The following is a 14,472-nucleotide window of genomic DNA, read 5'->3' as shown; positions in this document are numbered from 1 at the left end:
TGTGTGTGTGTGTGTGTGTGTGTGTGTGTGTGTGTGTGTGTGTGTGTGTGTGTGTGTGTGTGTGTGTGTGTGTGTGTGTGTGTGTGTGTGTGTGTGTGTGTGTGTGTGTGTGTGTGTGTGTGTGTGTGTGTGTGTGTGTGTGTGTGTGTGTGTGTGTGTGTGTGTGTGTGTGTGTGTGTGTGTGTGTGTGTGTGTGTGTGTGTGTGTGTCCAGTTTAGAGTGGGAACATTTTTGGGAATGAGGAATAACATAAAATGTCTGTTTTTTTTACTTTTAGGTTTACCCAATTTAGGTGAAACAAACATCTGAACTGGTAAAATATGCGATTTTGTTTAAGATGCAAAAGCTCACATACTTCAATTGATCTGAATTTTTTTCACAGGCACACATTTTTTGACATTGAACTGCATTTTTTATTTTAAGAGCAAAAACAGTATAGATTATAGTTTATTAATCCGTTGATATCATCACAATCGCAAATACAAATATTAATACATAGTGTAATATCTTTGTAAAATGTTTTTAAGATAAATATGGACACACAAATCCTTTGCACAAACTTTATTCAACTTTGAGATACACTGAATTTTTTTTTTATTCATACAGATTTATTTTATAAAAAGCAAATAAGCAACACCAACAAAAAAAAAAAAGATTAAACTGTAGTGTCCTGACTGGCTGAATACTCAGGACCGAAGCACTGACGTCAAAGTTTGCAACAGTGAGATGCATAATATACTTAACTTCACCTTCAACATCTTATCAAACATGCTTAATTACTCTTATTCAAACGTAGGACACATGCAAGGGCAAAAGTATAATAGTTATTCCTCTGACTTTGTTCACATTTTTCTCTTTCTCAAATGTAAATCTAGCAAATTAAATGTAAAGGTCCCATGTCACGGCCATTTCCACTGATCATAATTCCATTGTTGAGGTCTACTAGAATAGATTTATATTGTGCAATTTTCCAAACTCACATTGGTTTCTTATACAGCATCTCTGTAAACTACGTGTATTCACTGAATTTTACTCTCTGCCTTTAACGGCTCGTTGTAGCTCCAGTAGGTCCAGCCCCCACCCTCCCTGTGAGCAAAGTGTGCTCTAATTGGTTGGTTCACGTTGTGAATCGCGCTAAACTCCGTGGAGGTGTGGTTTCCTTGTTTAGCGATACACAGCGAAACACATCCAAACTCACACTGAGCACACACAAAGTCACAGCCGAAGTAAAAACAATAAGTTTGGCTTGATATTGAGTAAGAAAAAGGTTGATAAACGCTGTGAGAATGGGTCTGCAGAGAGAATTTCGCCGCAATCCCAACTGTCTGTTATCAGCCTGCAGCCAGGGAGGAGAAATCAACAGAGCTGCTTGCACTGAGTGTGTGTGTGAGGAAGTCCGTGGATTGGTCCATTTCGTTCCGGGTACGGTTGACATCATGCGTACCCGGAAGAATCAAATGGACAATGACGTATCTCCAACGAGGCGTTTTGGGGAGGTATTTTCTGTATTAGAGTTTTACTCGCTACAGGGTGTACTTTGAGGGTTTGTGACTCTGCAGACCGTTTACATGCATACAAACCTTCATAACACAGAAGGGGACAGGTAATAACCAGAAAAGCATGACATGGGATTGTCAAGTTGCCAAACAAGTGCCTGTGTTGTAAAAAGACATTCAGTCCAATGCAAAACAGTGTTACAATTAGTGTATGTACAAATGCATGTTCATCTCATACATTTTGAAACAGTGTCCTTTTAGCTGACCTCAGAAGAGTTTTAAATGTAAACAGATACAGTCAGTGTGTGCCTATTGCCCCTGATACAGCAAGTGCACTGACACAATCCATCAAGGATCTCAGTGACTTCTGCAAAAGCTTCTGCTGGAAACAAAATAAACATCTTTGCAGAAAGCAGACATTTACATGTCTCATGTGAAGTTATGGCTTTTCAATATCAAGGGTGTCTGTCAATTTGTAAAACAGCAAAATAACAGAAGTTTGTGTGACACAAAATTATGAAGATGAATGATAAATAAGCAATGCCAAAAAATCCTTTAAGGCTGTATTTTCTTCATAAATGTGTGTAAATTACAATTCTGCAAGAAAGATAAATCAATCAATCCCACTCTTTTAACGCGTAAGCAAGGGGTGAAGTGAAACTGAATAAGGAAGTCACCCCACTAAACACATCATAACTGTAAGACATTGGCTAAAGCAATAGAAATGATCAATAATATAAATCAACTGTTTCATGGTGCTACATATATGTAATGCCCTTGTTTGTTGGGTAGGCAATAGTAAAAATCAAAATGCTGTACAGACAACTTGGCAAATGATAAAAAATCTCCAAAGTAGGTTCTCATTTCAGGTAGTTTAAACTTGGCATAAAATAATCTGATTAGTATTTTTGATATGAAAGAGCCAGAGGCAAATAAACTCGGAACCTAAAGCAGACCAGATTTTCTACAAAAGAAAGGCTTTATAAAACATTTTGGATATTTTATATCTTGCATAAAATTGTGTAGTCAGGTGCATGTTTTGTGTTAAAACACTAACTGTACATTTATTTTTTAAACTATTTTTTACTTTCTGAGTGTGAAAATGAGTTGTTGAATCAGTGTGGTTGCTTTGCTTTGCAACCTTAATTTGTTTTTATTTTAACTCATAGTTATAATTTCATATTTGTCCTGGGCATTTTTCTCATCCAGTTTTTCAGGCTGGGTGTGGTGCAACTCAATGAACAGGAAGTAAACACCTGCTCCGACGGCTCCGCCCACCATGGGTCCTGCCACGGGGATCCACCACCAGCACCCTCCGGCTCTGTAGAGAGGACCAACACATATCAGTAATGACAAAATACAATTTAGCAATGAATTTGATATAATTTACACTAAAACTTGCACTATTTAAACATTATAATCTTAAATCTTTACCATTCAAACACCGAGTCTTCTTGCCAAGTTTAAAAATACCATGCATTGACAAGGAATAGTTTGGGAGATTGCAGCAAGTAAGCAGCTATCCTTTTACCCGGTTTGTTTAATATTTACAAAAAACCAAAGCGTTAAAATTGCACGTTTACAGTTGATCAGGTTGCGGACTACTTTTAGGTTAGTCAAAGTCACTTACTGAAGTCAGTGCTCTTTGTGCTTAGCTAAGCTAACAGAAAGAAGGCTGTCCATAGCTTTACTTTTACCGTATTTCCCTGATACTCATACTCTGATCATACTCTATGCGAGAACACGAATTAGCTTATTAGCTTATTTATCAAATATCAAACTAGTCTTCTAATAACTCTGACATAAGGCACCCATGTTGGTTTAGTTTTATCAACAAAAGAACAACAAACAACTATTCATCATGTTATAACTTGGACCTCAAACATAGTGTGGTTACCCTATATTACATAATGAAAGACCAATTTGAGTTACATTTTGGGAAATCTAAGATTCAGCGTGACTCGTATCAGACACCTCTGCTTTACTTTTAACCATGCTTTTTTAATCTGTCCTTTGCAAATCCCCCAATCTTTGTAGGTCTAATGCTGAGGTACAGTTTAAATGAAACGATTCACACGGCTTCTCCAATCTGTTTATGTCAGTATCACCCTACAGGACGCGTGTTAGCCAGGATTACAGTCTTAAGGAGTTCTGAGTGTTAGACTGATTGCATGTGTCCTCATGCTCACTCTGCCTGACCTCTGGCAGAGATCAGAGGGCTGCTGGTCAATGTGGCCGTTAGGAGCCTTTAGGTGAGAGGGATTCAGTTAACAGAGATGAAACACAGCCCTGAAACTAAACAAGCATCCGAGCAGGGTCATCTTTCTATTCTGTACGCGTTCGGGAAGTACACTTGAGAGGGAAGCGGCTGGATTACAGACTCTAATCTAAGGCCACAGTTAAGATGATCAGGCCAGGAGACAGTGGGTCACACTGACGCCATGTGAACTTTATATGGAGCCAAGTGCCGCTCTCCAATGGATCTGCATGCATTTGAAGCTGCTATATTTACATAATAAATGTAAAAGATTATGTGAGAATTAGCACACACTTGCATGACATGCACCTGATGGCACCAAGGGCTTACATTATGTGCATTAAAGCAATCTTTCTATATATCTAGTTATATAAGCCATCTGACATAGTTACAACTGTGACACGAAGCCTGAGAGCAACAGTATATTTCCCATAGCAAGACTTATGTTTGCATTCAACCACTTTATGTTATGTTATCAAGCCAAATAAGGTAAATTAAACTAATACTATTATTAGAATTAAACAACTGCCTTCATAAGAAAACTGCATAATTATCCAAGCTGTATTCTGTACTTTGTTAGAAGTCTACACATTCTCCAACTTGAATGTTTTTCAGTAGTCGAATGCACACTTTTGAGGGTAGGTTTAAAAAGAAAGGGCCAGAGACAAACAGGGCTTTAAGTACAATGACAGAAACAGCATAAATCTATTTATAACAACATACGAGTAAAATAAATCCAATTCCTGAGGTAGTATTTCTATAAAAGAGCAGACAGAGAACATATTTTGAGCACCTCAGAGGCATTCTGGTACTAGTCTTTTCAGCAGAAGACAAGATATTGTTCTCAGCAAGTACAACACTATTACATCTGTGGATGTAAGCAAATAAAAACTAAACGTGACCTTTTGAGAAACTAAATGTGACCTGGTTAATCAGTTAGTGAGAAATCTCCTCTTTGGAAAGGGACGAGATAAACTCGTGAAATTCTACTAGTGCTGATATGTTTGGGTGCTACAGTACACTTGCTTCACCATGGTCACAACGATTTTGGATAAAAGACAACTGGCAAAGAGCCCCCGACCACGTGGTAATCCTCAGAAAAAGGCAACGTGAGAAATGCTTTCCAACTTTTAACAGGATCAAAGTCAGTGGTAATTAAAGCTTGAATCAAGATACTGGAAATGAGACTTGACCTCAGGAAGCACATTTGAACAACATGTTGGCCCTGCACAGTCACTGAAGAGGTCATACAACTTTTCTTATCCATATGTGTTTGCAGATGTTGGAAATGTTCCAGCTAGTATCCTGTAGGAGCAAAGTATACACAGCCTGCTGTTGCGAGCCATTTGGTTTGAATACATGAAGTTGTAGAGCTTTGTTTGCATTCTTGACAAAGTCCAAAGTAAAAATTGAACTGGGGTGCACCTTGTCCTCTCTCTTGTTTGCAATGTGCAGACAGAACCTGAAATGTACAACTTGGGGACATTAGAGGGGCACATTTGGTGTGCGATGTTTTCCTTTTTGTTGATCAAAATGCGGTTTGTTTTAGAGTTGAAGTGATTGAGCAAATGTTGTCATCTATCAGTTAAAAGTGAGACTTTGTACATAAACGAAACAGCTTGGTAAATATAAAATAGGAATAACATTACATACAGTACCTCTGGTCATATGAATTGTAATCAGTTAGTGTGAACAATAAAGAGAGAAGAAAATGAAGAAAAAGAGACTTAGTAACATAAATGATGCCACTAGTAATGAAGCATTGAATATTTATGTGCATGGAATCTCTCCATGTTCACTCAAATCCTAAAGACCTTTTCAGAATGCCGGAAAAACACGAATGGTCTATGAAATATTCATTCAGATTGTCAAGAGATCAGAGATGGTGCTACAAACGCTCTCTTGATGTGGTGTAGAAGAGAGCAGCCACTTGGTTAAATGCAGTTTCTTACATAACCCATCTAGCCTCAGGCCCTGCTGAGAGAGCTGCAGTAAATAATGGACTCCTAGTTCTCTCAGTAAGGAGAAAAAAAAGTCTTCTATTTTCTTAAAACACTGAAATAAAGCTCTCTAGATTAGGAACTTTAAGACTCCATGTTTTGTGTTTGTCGTTTTGCAAAGACATGTGTTTTTTCGGGGGTGATGACAGGTAGATTTTTGTTTATCAAGCAGTAAAATTACCTGAATACGTCCATCCCCCACCCGGCCACAGCTGTGAAGAACCGTGGTCCGAGGTCCCGTGCCGGGTTGATGGGATATCCGCAGTTCAGACCCATGGACACCCCGATGGCCATGATGATGAGCCCGATGCAGAGAGGCTCCATGCCTTTAGGAGCACCGATGTTCCTCTTGTCGGTGATGGCCAGGATGCACAGGATCAGAGCGGCTGTGGCAATCACCTTAAACACAAGAGCATCGGGCATAACTTCAGGTATATTCAAAACATTCAAGTCCAAGACATAAAGGAACATAGGAAATGACTCTCTTCGTAGTTGTTGTTGTTGTTGTTGAGGTGGTTTGGTTGTTGTTGAGTTACCTAATTTTCTCTGGTGACCCCTGCCCTATGTGCCTAAGCTTATTATTGGGCTTCCCCCTTCCCCTGGTTTCAGTCTGTATAAGGCAGCTTTACTACACAGCCCCATATGGCTCTACATCTCACATGTAAACATACAGAATTATCTGAAACTTATATTCATTCTAATTGGACCACTTAAGGCAAACTGTCTGCGATTCGAATTCCCATTACCAAATATCCCTCTTTACTTCTTCTTGATTTAATTGACAGGTCTGGTAATGTTAATAATTAATGTTTCTGATAATTCAGCTTTTGTTTACATCAGAAATGCCTGTTAATCCTATGTATAATATTTATTTTGATAATATTTTATTTGAAATATAATCAAAAGAAAATAAATACTCAGCAGACCAATGATGTGCTCACAAATACCGTACATTAACTAACATTCTCATCTCTTCAAAACAGATGGGAGTTATTCTTAGCATCAGAGCAGAATTGTTTATTCATCAGCAAACAACTCCCATGTCCATTTACATGTACATCTCTGTATGCTCTAGTAACCCCAATATACAGAGAATCCTGTTGGAAAATCACTCTGACATCAATCATTTCAAATAAAAATATTCCAAAGATAGTAGCTGATCCAAGATTCAAAACATAATTATGTCGTGTCCTCAGGCAGTTTATGTTAAACTGGTCATTGTGTTATATTCCATAGGTGTATGTATGGTTCATTTTCAGGGGGAATTACTATTAAAATGCACGTCAATCTTAAGCCTTACCTGATCAACAAACCCATTTAGGACGGAGAGATGTTTTGCAGGATACGATGCAAATATGTTGGCTGTGGCATTTGCACCAGTAACAGCAAATTCTCCATCGGTATATTCCATCAAAGCATCTATGGAAAAGAAAATCAAGTTTTACTGGCAAGATTATATTTGTGTTTTATTAGACATATAACTTGACTTTGTTTCAGAGTCGACGCAGTTCTGGGTCTCTTTAGAAAAAGATGATCCTGATAATCAAGTAATCCTTTCTGACAGTGTTCTTCTAGCGACATCATTTATACATTTACACGACCCACCATAGTACAATCCATACACAGCACAGGATCCAGCAAAAGCCCCCAGGAATTGTGCCAGCACATACACAGGGAACTTCTTAATATGAAGCTTCCCCAGGATCACCATGGCCAGAGAGACTGCAGGGTTCAGGTGGGCTCCTGCAACAAGGATACACACAACATTAACAACATCAGCAACAACAACCACTGCAGGTGACCGAAAGTACTTAATATATTTTTTATTTATAAAACAAAGGGGGAAATTCCGATTATTTCCATTAACAATTACTCTTTAAATGATTTGTTATCAATACGACAGGAAATATGGAAACATCTTTTATTATTTGTTATATCACTTAAACATTACATTACACAGTACATTATCACATTTGATAAGTACAGGAACCACCAATTATTTCGTATCTTTGCTTGAGAAATGATCTCAAGCTTTTATCTTTATTTTCAAAACTTTGCTTCTACATTTCTTACAATTACAATTAGCTGCCGATGATGGTAATCTTCTTTCAACTAACCAACTCATAATGTTGTTCATTTTCAAAGTTGTTGTTTAAATCTTCAAGTGGGATTAATTGAGGCAACTTAATTGATTTCCTGCAGCTTTATTAAAGTATTTCTTTCACTTAAGCAGTAGTACTCCCTAAATCCTTTGATGTGTAAATGTGTAATCTCCTTTAAATGATAGTCAGGTTTATTTTTCTGTGGATTGACCTATTGATTAATTCACTAATTGTTTCAACTCTGAATCAATTGATAAACAGCTGTGACCAAACTGAGAAGGATGATTTAGCCGAGCATTTTAAACTTCACGTCTTCACTTCTGAGGTAAAGTAAATTGAGTTCAGTGGATTAAAACAAAGGCTGTCTGATCATTTAGAGCCTGTTGTCAAACCCTCCACAACTCATTCATTCAAAACTTCCAGGATATTTTCAAACAAAGAGCACTGGGTTTGTGTGCCGTCAGAATCGACATTGTTCTTCAGAGGTGTGTTTGAACACATTCCAGCCAAATGTTACTAGGCTGTGATGACAGTGTGGGGTCATTTATTTAACACTCTGGGATCTTGGCTTCGACCTCGCTGTGGTAACACCATTGGGGGTATCAGCCATGCGCCCATTCTTAATCTCCCCGTCCTGTTCACAAATACTGACCATGACAACCAGCCAGACCGGCCTGCCTGAATTGCATCTGACATAATCTGCCTGAATCTGCTTAAGGCACATGTAGACTGCAGGTCATTAGAGTGACCATGATGTGTCACACTTACGGTACACTGTCATCTAAAATCTGAGACTACAAAGTGAAAACAATTGTGTTTTCTTCTCTTATGGGGCCTCCCTGCCAGGGAAGCCTAGTAAGCCAGGCTTGTCACACCTGACCCTCCTCCTCTCCAGAGACCCATGCCCCAGTAAAGCTCATTAGTCCAATACCTACGATCATCTTCAGAGATGTCGTTGGACAGAAGCTTCCCACTGAGCTGTGGACCCCGGGGTTGAATGGCCCAGTCATGCAGCAAAATCTCTCCATATATTAACCTCCGTGTCATCAGGCTTTGCAGCGATTCCTCTGAAGCTTTACTACTCTTCTCATTAAACATGTAGCACAAGAAAGTCAGAGAGACCTCCAACAACAGCCATCCATCCTCAACAAGATAGAATTGAAGTGCTTCCATGATTTTTTCCCTCCTCTATCGGTTTATATTTCTCAATGATATATTTGCAAATCTCTTCAAACACACGAAATATAATAGTTCCCCCTAAATCATTGGGGGTTTCAAAACATGCTTTAAAAAAACACATAACAGGAGAATATGTTTCATTGTGAGAGTGTTCAGTCAAACTCAAAAGTCTGTATAGCACAGACATTTTAAGTTTTGAAAGGAATAGATCAAAAAATGTGGATACTTGCTAACTCGCTTTCTTGCAGATCGTCAGATGAGAATATGGATACCACTCTTTAATATCTGTGGGTGAACATGTAGTTGGACCCGGGAGTGGGTTAGCTTAGAAAACTGGAAACGGAGCTACAGCTCTGATGACAACAAAATTACAAAAAAATTAAATCCAACAACCAGTGCCTCTAAAGCTTTCCATTGGCATGTTATATCTTGTTTTTTTTTTATTGTGAAAATGGCTCTATATAATATTTCTTGGTAGGTATCCTTTTTTTTATACAGCTTAAACAGATAAAATGTAACATGTTAATTATTTAGCTTTAGAGGCGGTGGTAGGTCTTATTGCATTACCCTGTTTTAGTCTTTATGCTAAGCTAACTTTCTGTAACTTCATGTTTAACAGACATGACAGGAGAGAACAAATGCTCGATCTCTCTTTGATGAGTTTTCAAGTCCCAGCAGTAATGGAAATTACCTCACAGCAGTCCATGAAGCCCTCACAAAATGTAACCTTCGACATAATGTATCCCTTGATGGCTGATTAATGGATTCTCACCATTTTGGCTCAGCATGCCAATGGTAAGCACTGTGACATTTAACAACTATACCTTTCTGTCTTTGTCACTGCAGGCAACACACAGAGGGCTCTTCTTGCTGTAATCCTGGAGGAATGTACCTGAAAAAGTCCCGTTTGGACATCAGGACACAATATCTCTACAACTTAAGCGCCCTGATTTGCTCTGAAAATCAGCCCATTGGAGACGGTAATACAACAAAGTATCAAAATACACTCCATTAGTGTCAGTAAATCTTGCCTTATAGACCAGAAAAGAGGTTGCTATTGAATGCTCTCCATTATGTCACACTGGAAGTCCATAATAAAAGTATACTCTGGTCTTCATAGGCCATCACTTTATCAAGATCAATAAACAATGATGACAATCATTGCTTTTGCTTTAAGAGTAAAGAGACGGACAGACATCCATGACCAAAGACTGCGTCTCTGCCACAGACAAATATTGTGAGACGACCTTTGTTACCGGCCCGTTTGCAGCTTTTTGTTGGCCAAAATGAAAAAATTGAATGTTTTCTTCGTTTTTCTTTCATCATTTCATTTCTAGAAAACTGAGGAAATTACTATTGATAATAATTTTTAAGCAACTGGGCCAAAAAACGTCACTTTGATCCAGCTTCTTAATTGTGAGAATTGGTATATGTGCCCTCATTTATATATAACTGTTAACTGAACATTTTTGAAAGTATTATATAAATGTCACCCTAGATCTTTACAAACTTGCCACTTAACAATTTTCCGATCTATTAATGACTGATTAATCAACAAATGTGTTGATTCTGCAAACAAACATTAGTAGCCATATTTGAGAAATTACATGATTTTGTATTGTAATGAATGTGAGCTGTGCATGTTGCTATTTTTTACCTGACACCCCCCCTGCCATGTAGACGGCCATCATGACTCCCAGAGTGAAACCAATGTGGATGGTCAAAGGCTCCCCGAGAGCCCCTCTACTCAGCACCGTCTGGGCCACTGAACCACATCCAAAGAGCTGGGACACAAGAACAAAACACAAAGAGGTAGAAAGACTCATTGTTTTTAATTATTCCAATTATAATCGGCATTAACACTACCCCTCTTGTCCACCACCAACCTCCCACTCCCACAGACAATTTGTCCTACTTGGAGCCTGCAAAGAAAAATAATGAATTCCCCACTTATTAGGTCAAACGGAGAAGTAATTACATCCAAAACAAATGTTGTGAGCAGAGCAGGGTCCAAAAATGAAAAAGGACTATTATGGAAGCTGCATCCCTCTTTTGATGTGGCATCTGAGGCATTTAATTGGAGATGTGACAGGAGGTGGAGGTAAGGACAGTGCAGAATAAGAAATTAACATTACTATTACATGAATAACTAAAAAGCAGGCATTATTATTGGCAAGGAATTATAAAAAAAACTGAAAAACAGTTATAATACTCTGTATTGAAATGTGAGCATTTGCTATAATTAATGTAATCCCATGTTCATTTGTTTTTCATAATCTCCTTACTAACAAGAAAATGACTTATTACACATTAAAATGATTGATCTTTTATGTTGCAATGCACTTCTGGAGGAGTTGTGAGGAAGAAAAAACAGTCCCACATCAGTCACATCTTGTTATGATTGTCAGGAGCAAATTACAGCTGCAGCACATCAAAGAGAAAGTCTGTTATTCCCCGAATATACTATGTGTTAATAGAGACATATGAGAGACAGCAGCCAGAGTCCCAAGAGACTCAGTTTGACACATTATTAGCATACTGGTTCCAAGCTTTAAAGCGGCTGTTTAAGCTGGATGACAGGTGCAGAGGGAGGTACTCACTATCAGGACAAATGTCCCCAGAAATTCCGCCAGGAACTCCTTAAAGATGTCCCGCCTCAGGCCAAATCTCTCCTTCATCTTCATCTTGCTCTCATCTTTCATTTTTGTTCGTCCTGCGGCTCCTTAATGTCTTCCTCCGATCAGAACAAACAACTATGAGGAGTCTGTGATTGTCGGTCAGGTTGCCGCCTCCCACTCGGTGCGCTAAGCTTCTATTTCCCTTTGTAACCACAAGGGGTCTACTTTTTATTATAAATAAAGGCTCCAGACACACGCACACCTAACCATGGCTGAAAGTAGGCCTCTTTGTATGGATTTTGGTAACACACAAAAATACAGTTTGAACACACACTCGAGGAAGATATGCAATATTTTAAAATGCCATTATTAACCAATTAATTAGAAAAGCCCTATAGGCCTATGCAACTTCGCAAATAAAACCTTGGAAAATGGGTGAGAACTTATTTATCCCAAATTACATTTTTAGCTAGTTTCATGATAGTCATGAAACTCTCAGGCAGACTTTTTTTTAATATGAAATGTGAATTAAAAAAATATATGAAACAACTCACATGAGATGAATTGCTCGTAAACTAAGATAACTGTTATCACCAACAATCACAATCACCTTCCAAATTGTAAACCAACAGTCACTATTCTGATCACAAAATGTACTTTATATTGAGTATACTAGCACCTTCCTTAGTGAAACACGTCGAGTGAAAATAGGACTAACTGTTGATTTCTTTAGTCTATTAACATTTTATTTTGGGATGATGAAGACAAATCTAAAGCTTGGTAAAGCTCATTTAAAAAACATTCAGGCTAATTAAACGTTAACATTGAGTTTTGTATATATATTTTTTAAAACAACAGTCTGTAAAGTATATTTTTAACACAAATCCATGATAATATTCAATTTCATGAATCACAGATGATTTAACCATTATACAGTTCTTAATAAACACATATCGTTGTCTCAATTATGTTAACTAGTTTGAGCTCATAAAACATGTATTAATTTAAAATGTGTGTATATATTTAAGGTTTTATCTTTTGTCATTATAAAAGTAAAACACGTTTTAATGTATGAATCGACTGGCATGTGCGTTTTAATAATCCCACGATTATTTTTAAATAGCCTAATTATAGTCAAATGTTTTAGGCTGCGTAAGCCTTCTGATAAACTAAAACTCGCCAAGTTATTCAATAAAAAGTAGGCTAGCTATATTTGTGAGGATCCGTTTTCACACGCTTTTTCTGCAGCCCTCATCCACCCGAGTCTTATAATGGCTTATTACATGTTAAGGTAACAACACATAACCAAAAAGTACGATGGACTATGTGAGTAAATATAGGCCTAACAGAACAATTCTGAGCTGATAATATACAAGACGACCTAAAAATAACATCCTATTTGTATTTTGGATATGCTATTTATATATATAATTTATTTGTATTGTACGTTAATTAAAAACGAACTAAATAATAACAAATCTATTTTAAATAAACCCCCCAGTTCAATGATTCCTTAAATACTTACTTTGGTATTATTTTTGTAAAAACTTGTCCGGGAAAACACCTTCCAGGGCTCGTTGCATTTTTGGCACTTTTTTTGTTCTGTCTTATCTGAAAGTTTGCAACGTTTTCACACTCACCTTTTCTGTTTGCCGCTTTGTGGTTCCACTTATCAGTCATATTTCCATTATCCTTTCCTTAATTATTCTATGTTGTAACCATTCCCATCCCATTTACCTTATCAAACGGCTCTTTTGTAAATACTGTTAAAACTGTGCATGTGAGTGTGAGTGTCCGAGGCTCGGTCCATCCAACAGAGGGAGCTCCATGAATACATTTGAGCTCAGCAGTTTGTCACACCGTCTCCCCCGGTTTGTCTTATCTCCCGTTCACTGTGCTCTGTGAAAAGGTGAGGCGACAGGCTGAGGATGGGATGTTTTCAATACATTAATCAATGTCACCGTTTCAGGCACGTCCTCTTTGATGTGAAACAGACACTTTGAGAGTGTCGCCCATGCTGTGAAAAAAGGGAGATGTGCTGACGGAGAAACAGCATCCTGCGGGGATTTGCAAATGATGGGCCTGCATCTGTCTCCACACTCCTTTGTCCTGTCAAGAGGCTCAGATTATGAAATCTAAAATGAATGAGAAAATTACTCGATATCAATACTTCCGAGTTTTCAAACTACGTTCTTATTCCTATGCAAGATACATTGTTCTGCATTCGCTTTCATTTCACAGACTAAACCACAAATTAACTACTTATTTCCCCTCTACCTGAGTGGCTTCATGCATGTGTAAAGAAATGCAGTTGTTGTGTATGTGTTAATACATGCGTGGCTTTGCTTTAATTCCTTTAGTTTTGTGAGACAGGCTCGCTCGCAGCTAATTGGTGGATGTTTATTGGGAGATTTAAAGGAGGCGCTGGGGGGAATTATCACCTGCGGGACAAATCTCTGCCAACAACACCCCAGCAAGTAGCAACAATCCCTTGAGTCCGCATTTACATAACATCTTAGACCGTGGGGAGGTTGTGTTAGGCAAATAAAGAGCCCAGGGTGATAGTGAGCCGAGGAAAGTGGGATGACACCTTTATGGCACTTAGGAAATGGCTAATGATGATGTAAGAATGAGACTTACGAGTAAATACTTCTTTATGGTGAATTGTTTGTTAACTTTAAGGTAAATAATTAAACTCCAATCTCCAGTTTCATGCCAATATGAGGGAGGCATTCCAGAAAATGGAGATATTAACTTCTACAATCCAACAACAACAGATACAAAAAATAGAATGTGAATCCATCCAAAGCCTAAAACCGC

At 38.1% G+C, this 14,472-nt stretch overlaps 1 protein-coding gene across 1 annotated transcript; it reads right to left on the bottom strand.

Moving 5' to 3' along the window:
• Positions 1-546: 546 nt before the first annotated feature.
• aqp9b (aquaporin 9b) lies at positions 547-11,814 on the bottom strand. The gene is made up of 6 exons (XM_079666234.1): positions 11,635-11,814; positions 10,692-10,818; positions 7,359-7,496; positions 7,054-7,172; positions 5,935-6,152; positions 547-2,817 (listed from the first exon to the last, which is right to left on the bottom strand). The coding sequence occupies exons 1-6, from the start codon at positions 11,734-11,736 to the stop codon at positions 2,655-2,657; spliced, it is 867 nt and encodes a 288-aa protein (XP_079522360.1). The 5' UTR covers positions 11,737-11,814; the 3' UTR covers positions 547-2,654.
• Positions 11,815-14,472: the final 2,658 nt, after the last annotated feature.

Source organism: Notothenia rossii (assembly GCF_949606895.1).
Source record: "Notothenia rossii genome assembly, chromosome: 2".
NCBI classification, from domain to species: domain Eukaryota; kingdom Metazoa; phylum Chordata; class Actinopteri; order Perciformes; family Nototheniidae; genus Notothenia; species Notothenia rossii.
This window is presented reverse-complemented; position numbering and strand designations above follow the sequence as displayed.